This window comes from Vulpes vulpes, chromosome 16 (genome assembly GCF_048418805.1).
Source record: "Vulpes vulpes isolate BD-2025 chromosome 16, VulVul3, whole genome shotgun sequence".
Lineage (NCBI taxonomy): Eukaryota > Metazoa > Chordata > Mammalia > Carnivora > Canidae > Vulpes > Vulpes vulpes.
The window spans coordinates 51,313,082-51,335,316 of NC_132795.1; the positions used below are offsets into that span (position 1 = coordinate 51,313,082).

General features: G+C 56.5%; 1 protein-coding gene across 3 annotated transcripts in view; it reads left to right on the forward strand.

Annotated features, from left to right (window-relative positions):
• Positions 1–22,235, forward strand: part of PHF21B (PHD finger protein 21B) — an 84,963-nt gene that overhangs the window by 56,386 nt on the left and 6,342 nt on the right. For all 3 annotated transcript variants that reach the window (XM_072742620.1, XM_072742621.1, XM_072742622.1), the window contains 7 exons: positions 3,726–3,818; positions 6,239–6,586; positions 8,630–8,770; positions 17,190–17,241; positions 18,344–18,420; positions 19,690–19,744; positions 20,698–20,720. In XM_072742620.1, the coding sequence (XP_072598721.1) occupies positions 3,726–3,818; positions 6,239–6,586; positions 8,630–8,770; positions 17,190–17,241; positions 18,344–18,420; positions 19,690–19,744; positions 20,698–20,720 (789 nt within the window). The remainder of the gene's footprint in view (positions 1–3,725; positions 3,819–6,238; positions 6,587–8,629; positions 8,771–17,189; positions 17,242–18,343; positions 18,421–19,689; positions 19,745–20,697; positions 20,721–22,235) is intronic.

Below are 22,235 nucleotides of genomic sequence, written 5' to 3' on the forward strand. Positions count from 1 at the left end.
CCCTCCTGGGGGCTTTTGGGTGGCTCTGGAGGCCGGGGCAGCTGCCCCACTTTGTCGCCCGGCTCGGGGGAGGTGGGAGCCACGGAAGGCGCGGGGAGCAGGCCGCCGGCTCCGTCAGCTCAGCACGTTCCCAGTTGCTGGAGAGGAGTTCCCTGCTATTCTCGAAGCTGCACTTGGCACTCTGGCCCGCCAGAGAGTGTTCCAGACCCGTGTCCCCTCCTGGATGTCACCCTCCCAGGCGGAGGTCACAGGGGATGGGCCTGGCTTCGGGCAGGCGGGCTCTGGGGCAGCTCCTGCTTCTGGATCCACTGGGCAGAAGCTGTGGGGGGCCCCATAGGGGCCTTGGCCCTGGCGCTCGGGTGCCCAGAGAACCGCAGCCCCACTGGGTGACGCCCTTTGGAGCACATAGGGTGAAATAAGGAGAGGACAGTTATGCATTTCTGAAACACTTGTCCCTCTGTGATGTGACCTCCTTCCACGAGGCCACTGCGTCTGGGATGAATTTCGAGGTCCTTAGGGGTCCACCTATGACCCGGCCTCGTCTCGGTCCCCTTCACAGGGTCACCTTTGGCTCTGGCCGCTGACCATGCCATGGACACACAGCCCCGCGCCCCGGCCAGCACTCCCGCCGGCTGTCTCTCCTCCTCCCCATCCGCCCTGTCCCTGAAGTGGCCTGGGGAGGAGCTCACTGTGACCCCGTGCCCACCACCGTCCTGGGGGCCATGGCACACGCAGGAGAGGCAGCCGGCCACTGAGGCCCTGCGTGCTGGTGGCACTGGATTCTCCATCGATTCTGGTGCTTTTTGTGCTGCTGGCTGTGGCTGCCCGTCTCCTGCCCTGCTGCCCGTGGGCCAGGTGGAAGGCACCAGCAGACACCTGCCCGTGGACACCTGCCCCTCTCCAGGCCTGGAGGGGGGCCAGCTCCCACGACTGGGCTTCTGTCTGCTTCTGGAACACATTTACATGGCCTGGACGGGCCACCTCAAAAACCTCCTTGGTGCCACGGAGAGGGCAGCTCTGTGAGGTCTCAAGTCGCTCTGGGTGTGGGAACTAGAACCAAGGCCCCGAGGTTGGGGAGCAGGTTTGCACGTGTGGGACACGTGACAGTGGGACTCTGGGTGGCCGTGTTTGCAGGTGTGAGGGAAGAGCCCCCGTCCCTCGGCAGCTCCCCGAGCGGCACTGGCAGGGTCCCTGGTTGGACCCTGGAGGCCTGATGCCCTGCTTGTCTGAGGGCCTCCGTCCCATGCTCTCCCTAAGCTCCTGCTCCACCGCGACCTGGGCTGGACTCCAGAAGCTGCCATCCCGCAGGGGAGCAGAGATGCACAAGTGGGTTCTGATCCACCAGGTCAGAGGCTGGGATGGGAGCAGCTGATGTGAGGCCAAATGATTCATTTGGGGAGGCAGCAAGATACTAAGATACCCGGTTCCCAGGGCCACCCAGTGGGGGCTCTGGGAGGTCTGCTGAACAGACAAGAGAATGAAGGGGGTTCCCTGTGGGGGGTAGGGGGCACCTGCTGCTGCCCAGAGGTCCTGGGAGGCCATGGCAGGGAGGGTCTTGGCCACCAGAGCGGGACCAGCCACAAGCCAGGGATGAAAGCACGGTCGCCCAGCAGGGGCATGGCCTGAAGGCTCCCCCAGGCCTGGGATTTAGGGGAAGCCCAGCAGGCAGACTGGCCCCACTGTCTATCCTCTGACACAGAAGGAAACCCGTTGATGGGGACAGAGGCAGGAAGCCCGAGACCCATGGCGCTGGTTTCCTTCTCTACTGTCTCACGCCGCCGGGCCCCGGGGTCTTTTACTCTGATTGAGGGTGAAGGAAGAAACAGGACCGCTCCAGGATTGGTACCTGGATGGGCTGGTGCCGTGAGTCCTGTCCCTCCCCGATTCCGGGCAGTCTGGCGGGTTGGACCCCCTCACCCCTCCTAACGCTCACCATGTGGACCCCACAGCACCACTCCCTCTGCCCCTCACGAGCCCCGAGCAGCAGGACCCCTTCCTGTTGCAGGTACGGGAGTGGGCCTAGAGAGCCAGGGGGCCGCACGCCGCTGGTGTCAGAGCCGGTTGGTCCCCAGCATGTGTAGGAGCAGCCACGACACCTGACACCTGTCTCACCACGTGGGAGCTTCTCCGAGGCTGCCCCGGGGACTCCACCGATGCAGGAAAATATTTGAAGTTATCTTTGACTTTTATGGTCCCTTTTTTTTTCCTATTAAGATGCTTAGAGCCGTAAGTGTCGTCATAAGGAGCATGATCATTTATCTTGACGGAAGCGTGGCTATAAACTATGTGGTGCTCGTGAAAGAGCCACTGAGATGATTGTTTCTGCTGCTATCGATAAATTCTGACGCTGAGCAGAAAGGTCAGCCCCTGCCAGATAAAACGTCTTTTCAGCTTGTTAATTAAAGCTTTATAAGGACGTGGAATAACGCAGTCTGGGAGCAGACCTGGAGAGAAGCGGGTAGATGGGGCTTGGAGGGGCCCGAAGCCTGCCTGGCGCAGGAGGGGAAACAGACGGTGGTGGTGGTGGCAGGTGACTTGGGCGTTCCGGGACCAAACCCACCATTCCTGGAAGCAGGAGTTGGAGGGACTGGGCCTGGCAGCCCGGGACTTCAGGCTTTTTTTTTTTTTTTTTTAAGATTTTATTTATTCATGAGAGACACAGAGAGAGGCAGAGACACAGGCAGAGGGAGAAGCAGGCTCCCCATGGGGAGCCCCATGTGGGACTTGATCCCAGGACCCTGGGATCACACCCTGGGCCAAAAACAGATGCTCAGCTGCGGAGCCCCCTAGGTGTCCCGGTATTTTCAACTTTTTGAGAGACGGCCAAGCTGTTGGTCCGTGTTGTTTTACCATTTTATGTCCCCAGGAGCAGCGGGTGAGCTGCTCTCCGTGGTCACCAGCTCTGGATTTCAAGTGGAGCCAGCTCAGTAGTAGGTGGGCAGGGGCAGGGGTAGTACCTGAGTGTGGTGCTGATTCGCATTCCCCTAATAACTAACGCTCTGTAGCATCTCTTCAGGGGCTTATTTGCCATTTGTGTATCGTCTTTAGTCAAGTCTCTGTTCAAATCTCGTGTTCAGTTGTGTTAACTGAGCGGTTCTCCGACGATTGTGGTTTGAGAGTCCTCTAGAGAGTCGGGATGTCAGTCTTTTATCAGACGGGTGACTTGCAAGTGTGTGTTCCCAGTCTGGGGCTTTTCACTGTGTTCACACTTAAGCTTCAGGAGCTTTTAAATTCGTTTGTAGTCCCGTGTGTTCATCTGTCCTCATATGCATCGGGTTTTGCTGGTGTTATATCTAAGGCTCTTTGCCTAACCTAGGGTCCCAGAGATTTTTCTCCTGTGGGTTTTTTTCTCTAGTTTGCTGGTTTTTGGCTTTATGTTTGTTGTTTTTAAAAACAACTGTGCAAGGTATGGATTAACGTTCATTTTTGTTGGTTTTCAGTAGACGGGTATCAATATTTAAAAAAAAAAAAAACTTACTTGTAAAAAGGAAGCCAAGCTGCTACGGGGCTAAGTATCTTCTGAACAGTGCCATCCTTTCTTTCTCTGGTTTCCAAAATTTCCTGCATGACGGGAACATGCTTTTGTGGTCGTGAACTCCTGATGGAGAAAGAGAAGAGCCGAGTTTGCTGCGTCTAGGGTGAGAGCTGCGCACCTGCCGGGCGGCCCTGGTGGCCTCAGTGCAAATGTCCCCGGTCCCGGCTCAGCGTCCCCTCCTGTCTTCCAGGCTTTGGGAGCCATCACTGCAGTGCCTGTCACGGGTCCTCAGGTCAGCTCCTTGCAGAGGTTGGCCGGGCAAGGAGCGGCGGTGCTACCTCAGGTAAGCAGCTCGTGGGTGGGCCCAGGGGATCTGTCTGTCTGTCCCCAGTGCCTCAAGCACTGCAGGTTTAGGTGGGCCCTAGCCATGGTGGGCAAGAACCCATTGGGTGCGTCCCTTCCCCCTCCTGCCTCCTTTGCCCGTCAGAAGAAGAGTCAGACATTCCAAGTAAACCCAGTTTTTACAATGAGGAATTGGAAAATCATCTCAGTGGGTCAGGACTAGGATTTTTTTTTTTTTAGTGGAATAAACAAAGCTGGACTAGAATAGAACAGAAAATAATCAAGATGCACCGTCAGCGTTGTTTCTTGAATAATTCGTCTGGACTGGGTCATGAGGTAGTAAAGATTTTGAACCAGGGGTCACAGTCCAAACAGCGCAAGAACCTCTGCACAAGATGATTCATTTGGGGAGGCAGCAAGATACTAAGCCATGCGCCCTGGGTGCAGTCCCCGGCGTCCTTGACCGGGCTCCACTTGGGACAAGTCACCCAGCCTCTTGACCTTCCTGGGCCGAGGCTCCTCTCCTGCAGAGGGGCTGGCGCAGGTGCCTCCTCGGTGGCTGTGAGGATGAATCACATGGCACAGAGCCTTTACCGCCACTCTTGGTGCAAAGCAAACGCCTACTGGTGGCTCACCAGCACTCAGCCTTGTTGAGCGAGCGTTGGGTACGCCCTGCTCTGCTGGCTTCAGAGGCAGAGGCAGCTCCTAACCGATGCCCCGTGCTGGAGGATGATGAAGGGCAGCTCCTGTCCTGTGCAGCCTTTCCTGGCCGCCCACCTGTGCTGACTCCCAACAGGGCCCCAGAAGGGAGAGAGCATGGAGGGCAGGAAAGGGCCCCCGAGGTCCCTGTGGGAGGAGGACATCTGGCCTGGGTCGGCACTCATCTCCTCTCCAGGTGGCACCGGCTGAAAGTCATGAGCTCGGGGTCCTCCCGAGTAGGTTTTCTCTGGGTTGGAGCCTCACCTGTTCAGAGCCCAGGCCCTGCAGTCTGAGCACGGCTCACCCACATCCAGAGTTGGGATTCTGTGGTGTTGCCTGGCCAGTGTGAACCAGAGCACGTGGGCAGATCCGGAGTGACCCGGAAGGAGCCCACAGCACAGCGTGGCCTCCCTTGACCTGAACCGGACATTGCAGCTTGGCTGCACACTGACCACTGCTTGCCCCACCTGCCCCCACCCCGCCTCTGCAGCAGCAGAGCGCGGCTGTCCCCACGCTGGTAGCCATCCCAGGCTCCCACATTCAGAATTGGTGTTTGTGGGAGGCTCTGACCCTGACCCCACGTGCCAAGGACACAGAGCAGGACAGGATCATACAACTCGGCGTGGGGAGGGGAGGACACAGTTGAGGCCGGCTCCGTGGCGGACGCTGGTAAGGAGCGGGCAGACATGACGCCAGCTTGACTGAGGGGCACGCTGTACCCAGCTGTCCTGCTCCAGGTCACAGAGCCCTGTGGGAGCCACCCCGAACCCCTCCCTCCACCGGGGTCACTGGCGATGGATGGGGCTGATGGGTGGGCCCACAGCGCACTACCAGCTTGCACTAACTCTAGGCAGGCTGTGGAAGCTCCGAGTGCAAGTCCCGCTTCCCCACCAGCGACAGCCAGGGCGTTGTTTTCCTCCTCGGGTACATCTCTTCCTCTCCAGGCCTCGATTTGCTCATCTGTGGGATAGGCCAATATACCTGCTTCATGGTGCAGTCACCGTGAGGCTCAAATAAAGTAAGACCTGGGCCAGTCCGCTCCGTCTCCTTGTCCCTGAGAAGGTGGCACTAGCGCAGATCTCACGGGCTTGGCGCGAGACTCATTTCTGGCTGCAGGAATGCTGGGATGCTGGTGACAGCTGACAGTGGAGATGCACGCAGCCGTTTGTGGGTTCTCTCGACCCCTAGTGCACAGAGGGGGTGTGTACCCGAGACCGCACAGGTCCTGGGGCAGGGGCGAGGGCAGGATCCACCAGCCGTCCGAGCCCTGGCCACAACCCCGTCATAGCTGCCTGCACCTGCTGTAACTCGTTGTGTGTGGGTCTCTCAGAGTGACATACCGTCTCTGGCTCACAGCACGATGGCTTCCACGGGAGCCCCACCCAGATGGAGGAGCCCCCAGGACCCCTCCTGGTTCTTCCCCAATGACAGCGCTCTGCGGACTTGTGACATCAGAGGGAGCTCACTGCTCTGTGACTGGAGTCAGAGGACACCTGACCGGTCCACGTGCAGCTTTCCCATCGCCCTCCTTCCCTGTTCTTCCATCTCATCTGAGTTGAGCGGGAAGGGGCTTGACCCAGAGTTGAGCCCATGGCCTCTCCCCTGCTGTTCCCTCACCTCTAACGTGTGAGGCATCGGTGCCCAGGCTGGGCACACCGCCCCCCACCCCACCGCCTGGTTGTGTGTGTCTGTCTGACTGTGCACCTCTTCCTCCCTCCCCAGGTTAGGCCAAAGACTCTGATTCCAGACAGCCTCCCCGTCACCCCGGGCCGAGACCGGCCACCCAAGCAGCCCCCAACGTTCCAGAAGGCCACCGTGGTCAGTATCAAGAACCCCAGCCCAGCCCTCCCCACCGCCAACAACACCGTGAGCCATGTGCCAGCGCCCGGCAGCCAGCCCCAGGCCCTCGCTGAGCCCGCCGCCATCGCCTCTCCCCTGAGCAGTGCCGGGGTGGCTTATGCCATCATCTCCACCGCCCCCAGCAATGCCGCCATCGCCCCCAGCACCGCCGTGTCTGTGGTCAGCGACAGCGTCAAGGTCCAGCCCCTCCTCATCAGTGCCGACAAGAAGGTGGGTGCGTGACTGCACTCGCGGGGCGGGGGTAGGGGGCGGTGGCCCGAACAGAGCGCATGAGTGCATGGCAGGAGGACCGAGGAGCCTCTGGAACGAATGGGGCGCAGACCCAGGAACGACTGAGCAGTCGCTGCCCAGGGGTGACCCGCAGTCGGAGGGCTGGTGGGCTGAGCGGGGAGGTGAGTGAATCGGCAGGTGAACGGGTGTGTGACGGAGGGAACACGTGGCTGTGTTCATACCAGTGGAAAAAAGAATGGGTGGTCAGTGAGTGCATGACCTTGTTCTGGAATAATTAACCAGTGAAGATGGGTGGCAAGGTGAATGCCCGGAGGAGGCCAGGCCTGGTGGTCAGTCTCTGGCTGGGGTAGTTGGGTAGTCGAGGCCTTTGGTGGGTGCCAGGTGCCCGAATGGAAAATCTGTGATTTCTTGCCACTGAGATTTCACATGGAAACTGAGCTCAGTGGTGACGGTGAGGCCTGAGCTTTCGGGGCTTCTTCTCTGTAGCCCCCTTTCCTCTGTCTCCATTTCGGGGCCTGCCAAGCCGCCCCTCTCTTTGTGGCCAGCGTCCCTCCTGATTTCCAGCCTCCAAGCTGGTGCTCCACTTTCGAGCCCCTGGATGTTACTGCCCACGGTGTTTTTCTGGGAGTATTGTGCTTCTGGGCCTTTCCACCCATGTTCAGTAGCCCCAGGGATTCTCAGTTACCATAGGATGTGCTCGGATGGGGGCGATGTGTGCCTCAGGATCATGCCCGGTCCCCAGAGGGCCCTCAGCAGGTGCTCGGGGAATGCACGTACCCCTTTCCCTGCAAGCTCGCCAGCATTCAGTGCTGTCACTTTCAACACTTTTTGCTCATTTAATCGGTTGAAACAGATGCTTGCTGTTCAAAGTTGAATTCCTCTGGTTATTATGAAGCTTGAATGTTTTTCCCCCATACTTTTCAAGAATTCTGTCTCCTTCTGTGTGACTCGTTTGAGGATATTTTTTGCCCTGTTTTCTACTGGGGATCTTAATGTTTTTCTTCCCATGAATATAAAGAGGGGCATTTTTTTCCATCCAGAGAATTCTGGGGTTTTAAAATTGTGATACAAAGGCGAACAAAGAGCCCTCCCTTAAGCCGGCAGCAAAACAGATGCATTTTTTCTTCCTGTTTAGGAGCTTCAAATTCACAAGACAGTCACGTTCTTAGGGGGGAAAGAAAATACAAGTTCCAATTATTCCTGGCTTGGGCGAGACCCTGGCTGACTGCTCCTGGTGAATTCCTTCCCCTGGATTCATGAAAGATGATGATTCCTTCCCAATCCCTCGCCCCCAAAATTAATAAAGTAGTTGAGCCACCGATGGAGGGAAGTCCGGCCCAGGGAGGGGCTGGGCTGCATGCATTGCTTTCGGACCTCTCAGCCTCAGACCCTTCGATCAAACCAGATGAGAGCTGGGAACTCCGATGACAGCTGGCTGAAGTGGGGCCACTCTGACCGGGTGGCCCTACCACCCCCACCTCCCCACCCCAGGCCAGGTTTGAGGGTCTCAGACACGATGGCCTGGGTGCCCGAGGGGCAGGCTGGGGAGGGGACAGGCTGGGCAGGCACTCAGACAGAGCCCTCATGACCCCAAGTGCCAAATCTGAGCCCTCTTAGCCTCAGTTTACCTGCACTTGAGCTAGAGATAAAGAAACCAACTTCTTTTGAGTCTTCGCTTCCCGGATCTTCGTGACCTCCCTGGAGGTAGGATTGCAAGGAAGCTGAGGCTCAGGGAGGCAAAGTGACCTCCCCGAGCTGTGACAGTAGCACAGGATTGAGCCCAGGCCCCTCTGGTTCCTAAACCGGGCTCAGTCTCACACAGACCCTCGTGTAAAGGGCTATCTGGAGGCACACGCCCGGGGTGCAGGCGCCCCAAGGACTGGAGAGCTTGGTGCCAGCCTCCTCACGCCTCTGCGATCCCACCTTCCGAGGCCCCCACCCCTCTGGCCCTCCTGGCTCCCCTCTCCCTCCCCAGCTGCCACCCCTCACCCTCACCCTCACCCTCAGTGCCGCATCTTCCAGGTCATCATCATCCAGCCTCAAGTGCAGACACAGCCGGAGAGCGCGGGGGAGTCGCGGCCGCCCACGGAAGAGCCATCTCAGGGAGCTCAGGCGACCAAAAAGAAGAAGGAGGACCGACCCCCAAGCCAGGAGAACCCAGAGGTAGGGTGGCTGGGACCTGGAGGTCGCCGTAGAAGGCGGGGACAACGGTGCAGGGCACAGCTGCCCTGTTCAGTGGGAGCTCCTGGTGGGGGGGACTTGCTCAGGGAGCCTCGGATCCCCGGCCCTGCCTCACAGATTTGCTCACAACATGCAGGGGTTAGCCCAGCTTCTAGAACCAGGAGCCTGGCTTTGCATCGTGTGTGGCCATGTTAGCAGTTTCTACGTCTGTAATAGGAGTGGTAATTCTTCCTTCCTCGTGGTGTGGTGGGGAGGATCCCATGGGTCAGGGTCTCCCCCGTCAGGGGACAGGGCTCCTCCTGGCAGCACATGGCCCTGCCCCTTCTCCCTGCCCGTGGCCACTCATGAGCGGCTGAGGGTGGGGAGAGCAGGACCTCAAATGCCTTGGAAGTCAGTGGCAGTCAAGGCTGACACAGGAGATGCAGCTGACTCCTGAAAGTACCTATAGAACTTTCAAGAAATTGCACATTAGTACCACCTCCTCTATCTCCAGTGATGGTGGCGAGACAGATAGGTCCTCGTGGCGCCATCCTAGTGGGCGACCGCTCTCGTGTTCCTGCTTGGAGCCTCTGCGTCCTACGCCAGAGTCAACCCTTTGGGCCTTTCTCCCTGCAGCTGCCGTCACCCGGCCCCCTTTTCTGTCCCTACCAAATTCTTATTCATCCCACAGTAAGATTCATTTCAGGCATCCTCTCCTCCAGGCAGCCTTCCCTGACCACCTCACCTTGGTGGGCAGAAGAGGCCCCTTTGTGGGCTCCCGGGGCTCTTGATGATTCTTTTTATTAACATGCTGTCTTTATGGAAAGAAGTCAGTCTTTCATCCATTCATCCCTTCATTGATTCGTCAGACGTGTCATAGAGTTTGCTCCGCGCCAGGCTCCGTGCTGAGGGTAGGGACCCTGAGGTGGGATGGGTGGAGACCTGGCCCGAGGGGACACTCACTGCTCCTGGCATGACCACTAGGACTTCAGCTTTGGTGAAAAAAAAATCTCAAAAAAAAAAAAAAAATCTCAAGCGTCCTCAGAGAACTACAAAATCAGAGCTCTGGGAGGTGCAGGGAGAAGGAGAGAGCGTGTTTGCACCTGGAAGGACAGGGACGGGGGGCGGGGGGTCAGCAGGGTCAGGGGAAAGGTGGGGCTGGGGCGGAGGCAGGAGGGATGGCGTGGGCACAGAGGGCACCGCCTGGGCAGTCGCATGGATGCCAGCTGGTCTGCTTGGAGCGCGGGTAGCTCGTATGCATGAGAAATTCTGAACACAGGGTCAGAGAGGCGTCGGGACCTGACCCTGGAGGACCTGCATGCTGCCTGCCGGGGGAGCAGGGGGAATCTTTATTCCTTGGGCAGTGGAGAACCATGGAATATCTTTGAGCAGGAGAGTGACTTGACTATTGTCCTTTGACGTGTCCAAAAAGCCTGTGGAGATTCCGAGTCCCTGAGGCTGAAATGGAACCAAGTCTGGGCTGTGGCCCCAGGCACCATTCCTTGGGGCGGTGTGAGCCCCTGGTGTGTGCATGCTGGGCCCTGGGCCGGCTCGCAGCCCGAGGCTCCCACGTGCACATCCCTCTGTCCTCCCGTGGGATTACGTTGCACCCACTGCAATCTCCAAGGTTTTCTGGGTGAATTCTCTGTGTTCTCTCAAAGTACATCGAAGCCAGTTATTGTGCATTTATACAATTAGTATAATTACATTTAACTACATAATTAGTGTAAATACGTGTAATGACTTAAATAGAACTTGTAATTAGAACATGTCCTGGTGTAAAAATCCTTATTAAACTTTCTTTTTAAAGAGGTCTGGGAGCAGTTGTGTGGTGCAGACGCGGGGCTTTGTGGCAGCCTTTGAACCTGTTCATGAAGAGCCCAAGTTAGGAGCACTTGAGGCCCGAGCAGCCGCTGCCCCAGAAACTTCATCAGATGGGACAGTTGGTGGCTCCCAGGGCAGTGTGTGCAAGCCCTGCACGCCACAGCTAGGAGCTCGAGCAGCCCCTGATGGGCCAGCCTGGTGGTGGAAAGGAACATCGAGTTTACCAGCACCCCAGGATGACTCCAAGGCTCTGTCCACTCTTCCCTGTTTCGAGGCCTGTGGCTGCCTTTAGGACAGAACTGTGGCCTTTTCTGTGCCACCCGTTGTCCTGGCATCGGGCAGCATCTCACTGGGATTGGCCCTCAGATCAGCATGTGCCTTGCAGGCGGGCAGCCAGAGCAGGGATGCCGGCCCCATGAAAACCCTGATGGCAGCCCCAGGCCCAGTCACCTCTCTGGAAAAGACTTGTGCACACAGATGCTCCTTTCTCCACACCATCCCTGTTACCATGTCCCTGTTCCTGCCCCATCCCTCCTCAGACTGGGGTTCCCCATGCCCAGATGGAATCCTCCCGGCAGCTAGAAGGATGTTTCTAAAATTCAGAAATAACCAAGTCACCCCCCACTTCTCAAATCCATCATGGGTAGCTCTGGGTTCTGACTCGGAGGCAGCCTTCTCCTGCAAACCCACAGCAGCAACAAATAAAATGTAGGAATCTAATGGAAAATGAGTTTGCTTCTTGGCGAGTCAGATACACCAGATGGCGTGGTCTCAAAAAGTAAACTTTATTTGCAGCAAATAAAGAGATCCAAGAGAGGGTGAGTGGGTACCTTTTGTTTAGGGTTAGGATGAATATTTAGATGGGGAAGCCTTGTCTTCATATGTACATAGAGGAGGGCATAAGATCTTGCATGTGTGTTAAGGAAACACATCTGTACATACATTGCATGTTATGTAAATGGGGCTGAGGCTCCTCCATGAGCAGAGATTTCAGTACTGCAAAAATTTTAGTACCTTAATGGAGTACAGTCACTCATGGTCCATTTGCACAAGCATGAGCCAGGTTTAGGTCAGATGGTCCAGGTAGTCTGGGCAGTGGCCATCCCCTGAGGGCTGTTTTTGGGTTTCCTTTGCCTGAGTTAAGAGGTAAGTCAGAAAGGAATGCTTAAGGAAAAATGTAGGACAGAGGTAAGACAGAGGTTATGAGTACAGGTAAGTGGAGTCAAGGTCAGGTCTTGGGGTCTAGCTGGTGACAAGAAGAGACAACAGAGATGCAGCTGTGCATTGCTGTGTCCCAGAAACACCAGCAGTGAGCAGAACTGATGCCCAGGCCACCGGGCCCCTGGGCCATAGTCGGGTACAGGTGACCAGGAGAGGGGGCGGCTCACACATGGCAGTAGGTCCCCAGAGTTCTCCAAGACAGAAAGAAGCCAGGTTGAGCCTGAGGCCACAGCTGCCCCCAGAGAAGGGGCCAAGGCCGAGGTGATGGCAGTCCTGCCCAAGGAGAGGTGAGCAGGAGGCAAAGAAAACAAAAATGCAAAATAAGAAGAAGGAGTCGTACCCAAAAAGACCCTGTGGACATAATTCTGGAATCCATGAAGCAGCCCCCACTAAGGCTGACAGAGTCAGCATCTGGAGCTTGCGTTTATTCAAGATGAAGTTAATCTTGTGGCATACTGTAGCAACGACTTGTATGTTTAAGATACTCAGGCAAGTTTTTGCATTTTTTTACCATAAGATAAAACTCACTAGATTAAAAAAGAAAAATCAACATGTTACTATAAATTCAAAGAAAGAGAACAGTAAAATCACCACCACTAAAGAAGAAGCTCCTAAGGCTTAGGGAGGAGATGGCTAAGTGGCCACCAAACCAGAGAGAATGAAGTGTGAGCTGGAATTTATTCAGGGAAAAGCAATAAAACCATCGTGAAAATAATTAACAGAATTGGATGAGCTCAGGGGACCCTAGACACAGCAGAAGACACAGTAAGGGGCAGAGGATGCAAAAGTGAGCTAAGTGCACACAAGTAAAAAAGTAAGAATGAAGGGCCCCTGGGTGGCTCAGCAGTTGAGCATCTGCCTTCGGCTCAGGTCGCCCTCCGAAGGTCCGGGGATCAAGTCCCACATCGGGCTCCCTGCAGGAAGCCTGCTTCTCCCTCTGTGTCTCTGCCTCTCTGTTTCTCTCTCATGAATAAGTAAAGTAAAATCTTTAAAAATAAAAATTTAAAAAGGAAGAATGAGTTTTTAAACATTGAAGAGTGATCTCTACAATGACAAGCAAAGAGGACACAGCAGATGTATAAGTATAGGCTTCCAGGAGGGATCCCAGAGTAGAGGAAGTGACACTTCTCATAAGACCTGTGGTGATACGGGTTTGGCTATACCATGTAGGCAGCTGGCTCCCATTTCTGTCCCCAAGTGAATGTGGGGTCACATTACCTCCTGTGGAGGAAGGGGGAGATTGGATGGAGGGCCAGGAGGCGGGAGCTTGGTCTCCATGCTGCTATTTGCTCAGCCCAGTCTTTTCCAGGTGGGGCCAGCAAGGAAGGGAAGGGGTCAGTACTGGGGGGCAGGGGGGTCCCTAGAGTCCCTGCCACCGTGCATTCAGCCCCAGGGTCCAGAAGCAGTGCTGAAGCCAGGTGGCCCCAAACCACAGCCTGGACCACTATTGGCTGAATCTACTGGACCCCAGAATGCCCTTTGTGGCAGCTCCATGGCCACATTAATTGTTAGTCTTGCATTCATGTGAGCACACACCTTCCAGGAGAGAATTTGTGGACCACACATTCCATGGTGTGGTCATGCTTCTCGATTTTTTTTTTTTTTAAGTAATTCAAGAAAGTTTACTAAAATTGAAGACCACTTATGTGCATGTTGCATGGACTGTGTCCCTGGTACCAGGCACCAGGGAAAACGAACATGTGCGCCAGGGGAGAACGGTCAACACTGCCACACAACCCAGCACGACCACTGGCCTGCAACAGAAATGGAAGGATCTGGAAGGCATCCAGGCAAAAGCAATCACATCATGAGGGCAAACAGCCTGGCTTCTGGCTTTTCCACACAGCATTCAAATCCAGAATACAGTAGAACCACATCTACAAGCTCCTGAGAAAACAAAGGAAGAGGCAAGGCTTTTATGTCCAGCCAAGCTGGCCTTTGGACTGAAAGGCTCCACATAGGAGGTTTCAGTTCTGCCCAAGAGCTGGGGAAATGCTGCTCCGTGGGCCTGGCTCAACCTCAGTTGGCTGAGTGACAGCTGGGGATCTCTGGGAGCAGCTCTGGGGTGGCAGCTCAGTGAAACTGAAATGGATAAGGATGTCAGGTCAGAGTGTAGCTATTACGTTCTCTGATAATGTCCGAAGACTTCACCTGTAACCCAACGGGGAGAGCATGGGAGGTGGGAGGCAACGTGAGCTCTCAGCCAGTAGTGGCTGAGGTTTGTTTTGCAGCAAGTCAAAGAATATCATGGAAAGCTGACAAATTGAGGAGGAGAGCTATTTTTAACAGTGTAGAAGTAAAAAAAAAGAAAGAAAGAAAGAAAGAAAGGAACAGTGGGTAGTTGCTATTTGCAAAGATGTCGGAAACCCAAGAGAATCAATAAAAAAAAATACTACAGACAGGTTTTGGCACAGCAGTGGGGGTTAATGTTAGTGTAAAACGTCGATCATCACAGAAACACAGCAACCTGTTATAAGCCTTATAGATAATCCTATTTACAGTAGCAACAGAAAGATTAAATATCTAGGAATAGGGGTGTCCAGGTGGCTCAGTTGGTGGAGCGACTCTTGATTTCGGTTCAGATCGTGATCTCAGGATCTTAAGATCAAGCTCCATGTTGGGCACCACAGAATCTCCTTGAGATTCTCTCCCTCTCCCTCTGCCTCCCTTCAACCTTTCTTAAAAAAAAAAAAAAATCTAGGGACACCTGGGTGGCTCAGTTTGTTGAGTGTGTGCTTCTCTTTCTCTCTCTCAATGAGTAAGTTAAAAATCTTTTTTAAAATCTAGGAATAGGGGATCCCTGAGTGGCTCAGCGGTTTGGCACCTGCCTTAGGCCCAGGGTGCAATCCTGGAGTCCCGGGATTGAGTCCCGCATCCGGCTCCTGGCATGGAGCCTGCTTCTCCTGTGTCTGCCTCTCCCTCTCCCTCTTTCTCTCTCTATGTCTATCATGGGGATCCCTGGGTGGCGCAGCGGTTTGGCGCCTGCCTTTGGCCCGGGGCGCGATCCTGGAGACCCGGGATCGAATTCCACGTCGGGCTCCCGGTGCATGGAGCCTGTTTCTCCCTCTGCCTGTCTCTGCCTCTCTCTCTCTCTCTCTCTCTATCATGAATAAATAAATAAAATCTTAAAAAAAAAAATTATGTCTATCATGAATAAATAAATAAAATCTTAAAAAAAAATCTAGGAATAGTGATCCCTGGGTGGCTCAGCGGTTTAGCACCTGCCTTCGGCCCAAGGCATGATCGTGGAGTCCCAGGATCGAGTCCTACATACATCGGGCTTCCTGCTTCTCCCTCTGCCTGTGTCTCTCCCTATAGGGAGCCTGCTTCTCCCTCTGCCTGTGTCTCTGCCTCTCTCTCTCTCTCTCTCTGTCTCTCATGAATAAAATCTTTTTAAAAAAAATCTAGGAATAAACATACTGGCAACAGTCAATACCCACTGGAGGGTAAGTTCGAAACCCCCAAAGGCAGAACAGAGAGGCGCACCACGGTTTTGGAGAGGAAAATTTTATATCACAAAGTCGTCGTTATGCCCTGAGTTAATTTATCACCTTAACATCATCCCAGTAAATATACCTCCGTCTCCTTCATGGTTTCCAAATTTCACATGACACCATAAGCAAGAGGAGCCAGGGAAATGCTGAGCAAGAAGAAAAGGGAAGGCTATGACCCCACCGGCGCCACCATAGGTCCCACGCAGGTAGGAATGGATGAAGAGACACAGAAAACGACCACATGTGCACGTGATAATTTACTATACGATTAAAGGGGCTCCTTGAACCAGCGAAAAGTGGAACAATGGAATTTCCAATAAATGAAATTGGAACAAACGAGACGTAGCCATATGGAATAAAAGCAATCTCTACTTCACACCATGTCCACCAGGGCAAATTCCAAGTGGGTCAAAATTTAAATGTAAACAGCAGGGCAGCCCAGGTGGCTCAACGGTTTAGCGCTGCCTTCAGCCCAGGGCCTGATCCTGGAGACCTGGGATCGAGTCCCACGTCAGGCTCCCTGCATGGAGCCTGCTTCTCCCTCTGCCTATGTCTCTGCCTCTCTCTCTCTCTCTCTCTGTGTCTCTCTCATGAGTAAATAAATAAAATCTTTAAAAATAAATAAATGTAAACAGTGCAGGGCGCCTGACTGGCTCAGTCGGTACAGCACACAACTCTAGGTGTCAGGGTCCTGATGAGTCCAAGCTCCACGTGAGACATGGAGCCTGCTTAAAAGTAATAATAATCTCAAATAAATAAATTGAGCGGTGAAATTACAGGTACTAAAATAAAACATTAGTTTGGGATGCCTGGGTGGCTCAGCGGTTGAGCATCTGCCTTGGGCTCAGGGCGTGATCCTGGGGTCCTGGGATTGAGTCCTGCATCACGTTCCCCGCAGGGAGCCTGCTTCTCCCTCTGCCTGTGTCTCTGCCTCTCTCTGTGTCTCTCATGAATAAATAAATAAAATCTTTAAGGGCAGCCCCGGTGGCGCAGCGGTTTGACGCCGCCTGCAGCCTGGGGTGTGGTCCTGGAGACCTGGGATCGAGTCCACATCAGGCACCCTGCATGGAGCCTGCTTCTCCCTCTGCCTGTGTCTCGGCCTCTCTCTCTGTGTGTGTCTATGGATAAATAAATAAAATATTTTTAAATAAAATATTTTAAAAAGAGAAAATATATAACCAGTCAAGACATTAGTGACTTGCTTTATAACCTGAGTCTGTAGAGCTAAGGTTCAAAAATCGAAACACTGAGAAAGAAAAATGATAAATTCTCCTACGCAGAAGTTCTTTTTTAGTCTCCATGGCCAAAAAAGGCATAATTCCCAGCTCCTTACGTGGGGGTGGTGCACGGCCAGTTGATGAGGACAGTGTGGACTGGATGGGGAAAGAGGGATTTTGCGATGGAGGCGTCTGACCCCCTGGTGCCCCCGCCAGGTATCATCAGTGTGATGAGTCCCCTTAATAACACGCACCCCTGGAGATGGAGACGCGGGCTGGGAAGGGCACGCCACCTCTGTGGTCTTCTTCCCGCAAGCCCATGATCCGGTCTAATCACAAGAGCCATCAGATCGCGGCAGAGGGGCATCCCACAGAGCACCTGACCAGCCCAAGCTCAAAAGTGTCAAGGTCACCACCACCAAGGAGAGCCTGCGAGTCTTGCACAGCCCCCGGGAGCTAAGGAGACACAGCACCTAGGTGCAGGGTGGGGTCCTGGGTGGGGGTCCTGGGACAGAGAACAGACAGTAGGTAAAAACTAAGGAAACCCGAAAGAGAGAAGCCGGCCCCATGAGTAGGTGCTCAGCAAACACTTTTTGCCTGAATGGATGAATGAATGAATGAAGACGTGCACAGCGGTGTTAACACTTCTCTGTTTCCTTCCCTCAGAAAATCGCCTTCATGGTAGCTCTAGGCCTGGTCACCACGGAACACTTGGAAGGTAAGGACGCGCGCAGTGGCAGGCTTGGGGTGGTGGCCACGGGGTGGTGGCCGGGGGAGGGCAGTGCCCACAAGTGAGCTGCCTTCTGGGGCGTCTGTCCCAAGTGTCAGAGGCTGTCAGCAAAACACCAAGAAAGCCGCCCTGCTCTCTCCCTGGCTTCGTGGCTGTCTGCACCGAGCCCACCGTGGCACTTTCTGGTCTCAGCGGAGGCACCGCGGGGGTCCCCTGCTCCCCTGTGGCACGCGGCACAGTGAAGGGACTGGGGGGCAGACGCTGGAGTGACAGCCCAGCCCTGCCACTTGCTAACCACTCAGGCTTGGGCCCTCCCAGTCACATCAGAAAGTCTGTGATTGAGTCCCCATCATGCTGCTTAGAGCTGGGTGACCTCGGGCAAGCTCCCTCCACCCTGAACCGTGGTCTCCTCTTGCGCCACACGAGGAGAGAACGACACCTTGAAACTTAGCAGCGTTGCCATGAGTGCCGAGACGAAAAAGCTCAGTTGATACGCTCGTGACTGTCATGACGATTTTTACAAATTACCCTCCTTGTAAAAATTCTCCCCCAGCCCGTGAAACCCTCGACATTTATTTATGCGGACCCTGTCTGCCTCCACGGAGGCTCTGGGGTGCCTTACGTGGAACACGAAAGAGGCGGCAAGGATCTGGAAGGAGAAATTAGGTCCAGAAGACAAGTTAGGAAAAAAAAAAATGTCAAAACAGCTGCGCCAGGGAAACTGGTCACAGGTTCCCCCCGGCAGGCAAAGCTGAAAGAAGGCAGAGGGGGGACCGTTCGTGTGGGCAGAGGCTACCTTAGCGGCAGGTGTACCTGGTCCTCGCAGGTGTGCGTAGCCAGCAGGCAGCCCACGGGAGACGGGCCGGGCGGGATGATGGCACATGGGGAAGCCCGTGGTGAGAGTGGGTCCCTGGCACCCTCCGGCCTGCAGCCAGCACCTCAGTCTGCCTCGGAGTGAGCGATTCGGGGGCCGCTCTGGGGCGGGGATGCTGGGCAGGAGGGGACGGGGACAGCCGGGCCTCGCAGAGGAAGAGCTCGGGGTTCCCGGGACAGGGTGGAACCGGTAACTGCTGTGTCTGGGCCTTTCCAGAAATCCAGAGCAAACGCCAAGAGCGGAAGAGAAGAAGCACAGCCAATCCTGCCTACAGCGGCCTCCTGGAGACCGAGGTGAGGGGCCTGCGGGTCTGCACCTGGGTGGGGAGGCTCCCCCGGGCTGGCCCCCCCACCTGCCCCACCTGCCCCGGGGAGTGGAGTTCAGGGCGTGATGGCAAATAACATCGGGGAACGGACACAGGAGACCTGCACATCCTTGCGTTCCTCACTCAGGCTGCAGGGGGGAGCATGGCTTGGGTGCGGGGTGCGGCCGGCTTCCGGAAGCGTCACCCCGATGATCAGGCCTGGCGCCTGTCACAGACGCCGGGAGCAATCCCAGAATCGTCCTCCAGCACGGAAGCAGTTTCTTTTTAGGGCCGTGAGGTCCAACGCATGGGGCAGCTCTGTGCAGCCGAGCCGTGTCCCCAGGGGCCTGCAAGGTCCTCAGGGGGCCGCTGCCCTTGCCTCCCCTGGCAGTGACCAGTCTGCGCCGTTGTCCCGAGTCCGTGGCTCATGAAACGGACCAGGAAACCAAGCAGGAAGGTCTCGGGTATCGGGATGGACACTTGGGGCGTGTCCTCTGTGGGGACAGAGGGATCTCGCCCGGCGCGGTGATCACCCGGGTTCGGGGAGCCCCCACCCCCCATGCCAGCCGCCCCCTCCCTCTGTTTATAGCTTTCCCAGCAGAGGACACGCCCCAAGTGTCCATCCCGATACCCGAGACCTTCCTGCTTGGTTTCCTGGGCGCGCCTGGTCCCCGAGACGGGTGTCCCCAGCACCGTGGCCCTTCTGTAAGAATGTCACCAACGACAGGGCCCAGTGCCCTCTGCGTGCTCGCTGCTGAAACCACCCGGCGCTCTGGGCACAGAGCTACACCCTGGGGTCCGAAGCCCGGGGCCGGGCCCGGATGATCTGATGCACGAGTCCAGAGTCCGCCCACAGCCGTGACCCTTCGCCCTGGACACGACATAGGCCCCAGAGCAGCCCGGCCGCCCCGAGAGAGGCGGGCATAGTCAGTCATCCGTCTTCCCGCCCCAGCACAGCCATGCCCAGCTGTGGTCTGACAGGCTGGGCTGTGCCTCAAGCCCCCTTTTAGAATGTACCAGAAACCTGATCTGGGGTCTCTGACGCATCCTTCCTGAAGGAGGCGGACGTACCCACAGGGTGGGGGGCAGCGGTGGATCCCAAGCCTCCCTCGTGGGAGGCTGGGTGCTGACTCCCCGCCGCCCCCCTGCCCTGCGTCCCCTGGGTGGGGGCCTGTCCCGGGGGCGCCTTGGGCAGGAGCCGTGTGGTCAAGGAGGGCTCCACGTGACATGGCTTTGTTTTGCTTCCGGTCCCCTACAGAGGAAACGGCTGGCGTCCAACTATCTCAACACCCCCCTGTTCCTCACAGCGAGAGGTAAGCACCACGGGGCTGTGGCTTCTGCGGCCAGGGCTGCTCTGGGGCCCGGGGCCGGGTCGGCCTGGGTGGCCCTCCGCTCCCGGCCTGCGTGCGGCTGGCCTGGCCCTGGCCCGGCCACAGCGGGGACGGAGTTGCTTTCTGGGGGATGGTGCCTCCCAGCCCCCGCGGCCTCCTTTGCCCCGACATATCCTCTGGGGAGGATGCACCATGTGGCAGGTGTCAGAGCTGGGGCTCAGAGCTGGGATAGCGACACGAGGGCTGGACGTGGCAGCACGTTGTCACCTGCCCAGCATTTCCGTCCTTTCCATTGGGCGGTGTAACCTGCGGACAGCTCTGACCCGGTGACGGCAAGGAAGACCGTTTGCTTTGTGCGATCATTGTTTTGAGTGGTTTGGCGTCACTTACTGGAACTGGGTTACAGACAAAACAGAAACAAAAACCACAGTCGAAAATAAGTTTCTCTGAGAAATCCTAGAATGATGCCCCCTCTGGGCAGCTTCCTGCCGTGCCACGGTGGGTCCTGGCCATGACCAGGGCAGAGATCCCTCCTTCCATGATGCCCCTGGTGAGAACAGGGTGTCCGGGGGCCTCTGATGCTCCCATCTTGCTCCTGGTGAGAACAGGGTGTCCCGGGGCCTCGGATGCTCCTGTAATGCCCCGGGTGGGAACAGGGTGTCCCGGGGCCAGTGATGCTCCCGTGATGTCCTGGGTGGGAACAGGGTGTCCCAGGGCCTGTGATGCTCCCATGATGCCCCTGGTGAGAACAGGGTGTCCGGGCGCCTGTGATGCTCCTGTGATGCCCCGGTGAAGACCAGGTATCCCGGGGCCTGTGATGCTCCCGTCATGCCCCGGGTGGGAACCCCTGCCACACCGGGCCTCGTGGCCTCCACTCCTGGTTGGTGCTCCTCAGCGCCCACTAACGTGTTCTCCGCCCTTCTTCCCCGTGCTAGCCAATGAGGACCCCTGCTGGAAGGTAGGTGCCCCCTCCCTGCACACCTGGGGGGCGGGGTGTGCTCTCCATGGTGCAGGTACTGGTGCTCCTGGCAGGGGCGGGGGGAGCAGAGGGCCTTCGGGCTCCGTGGCGCAGCCTGCCAGGCAGGGCCGGGCATCCCCACGGGCCCAGCCCATGGGGTCAAGCACGAGCTCTCTCCACACTCCTGGGGATGCAGGGACCCGGGAGCCAAGGCCCAGGAGGAGGCGCTGGCGGCCGAGCTCTGCTGTGGGAGCCCAGGCAGAGCTGGCTGTCTCAGGCCCTGTTGCCCACCTGGTGAGGGTCAGACCTAGTAATCCTCAGGGTCTCACCCCCCAGGATTGCATTTCTGGGATCCTCTACGACGCCGGCCACTTCCTTCCCAGGACACGGGCTGGTCGTGACCTCAGTTTTTAGGATTTTGTGTATTTATTTGAGCAAGTGAGAGAGAGCGTGCAAGTGGGGGTGAGGGAGGCAGAGGCAGAGGGAGAAGCAGACCCTGTACTGAGCAGGGAGCCCCACATGGGGCTCGACCCCAGGACCCTGAGCTGGAGGGAGATGCTTCACCGACTGAGCCCCCAGGCGCCTCGTGACCTCATTTTTCAAAAAAGTTTTGGATCTAATTCTAAAAGCACCTTCTAGCCCCCACACGCCCATAATGGCCAGGCCCCCAAGCAGCAACCGGGGCTGGGCATAAACTCCGGTTACACCGTGCTTTCTGCCACCAGAACCGTGTAGTGTCACAGGTAGGTTTTGGTGGCCCCCACGCTCACCCCCAGCCACCTGCGCACAAGCCACCCAAGCCACACGGGCACAGGACGTGCCTCGAGCAGAGTCCCACTTCCGCAGACCCCAGTCCCAGAGGGGCATCGGCTTCGAGGCAGGAGCCCCCGATGCTGGTCGTGCTCCCGCCCCCAGCTCTCTGAGCGACCCCGGGCCAATGGCTCACCCTCCCTGGGCTCTTGCACTGACATGGGAGGTGACCGCAGGTCTCTTAGGCCTCATCTCGGGCTGCGGCCCCCTCCGCCACGGGTGGCTTGGGGTCCACCGTCCTCGTGGCCTGGGTCATTCCGGATGGGAACCCTCTGGCCCTTCACCACTCTGACGTCAGAGGATGCTGCTGACACGCGGGTAGAGAACAGACATCATGCACCTGGAGAAGGTGTTCTCGTGGATGGTGGGAAACTGCTCAGACCTTGCAGGCCAGGGGGGCAAGGGGTTATGAGAGGCTCCTCTGTCTCCCAGTCAGGGCTGTCCACAGTGCAGCAGGTTGGCTGGAAAGGTAGTGAGCTCCCCGTCCCTGCAGGTGTGCAAGTAGGAGCTGAGCAAACAAAGGGGTGGGTGACCGTACAAGGGACATTTGAGGTTCCTTTATCCTGTGGAAAGAATCAGCTCCTCCTTGCCTGGATCCTTCACGGATTGTGCTTCGTGCACAATTCATCTTCACTGTTCATCTTCCCAGCATCCTGTGGGGCAGGTGTCATTAGCTCACATTGCAGCCGTGGCGTGGCTTCAGAG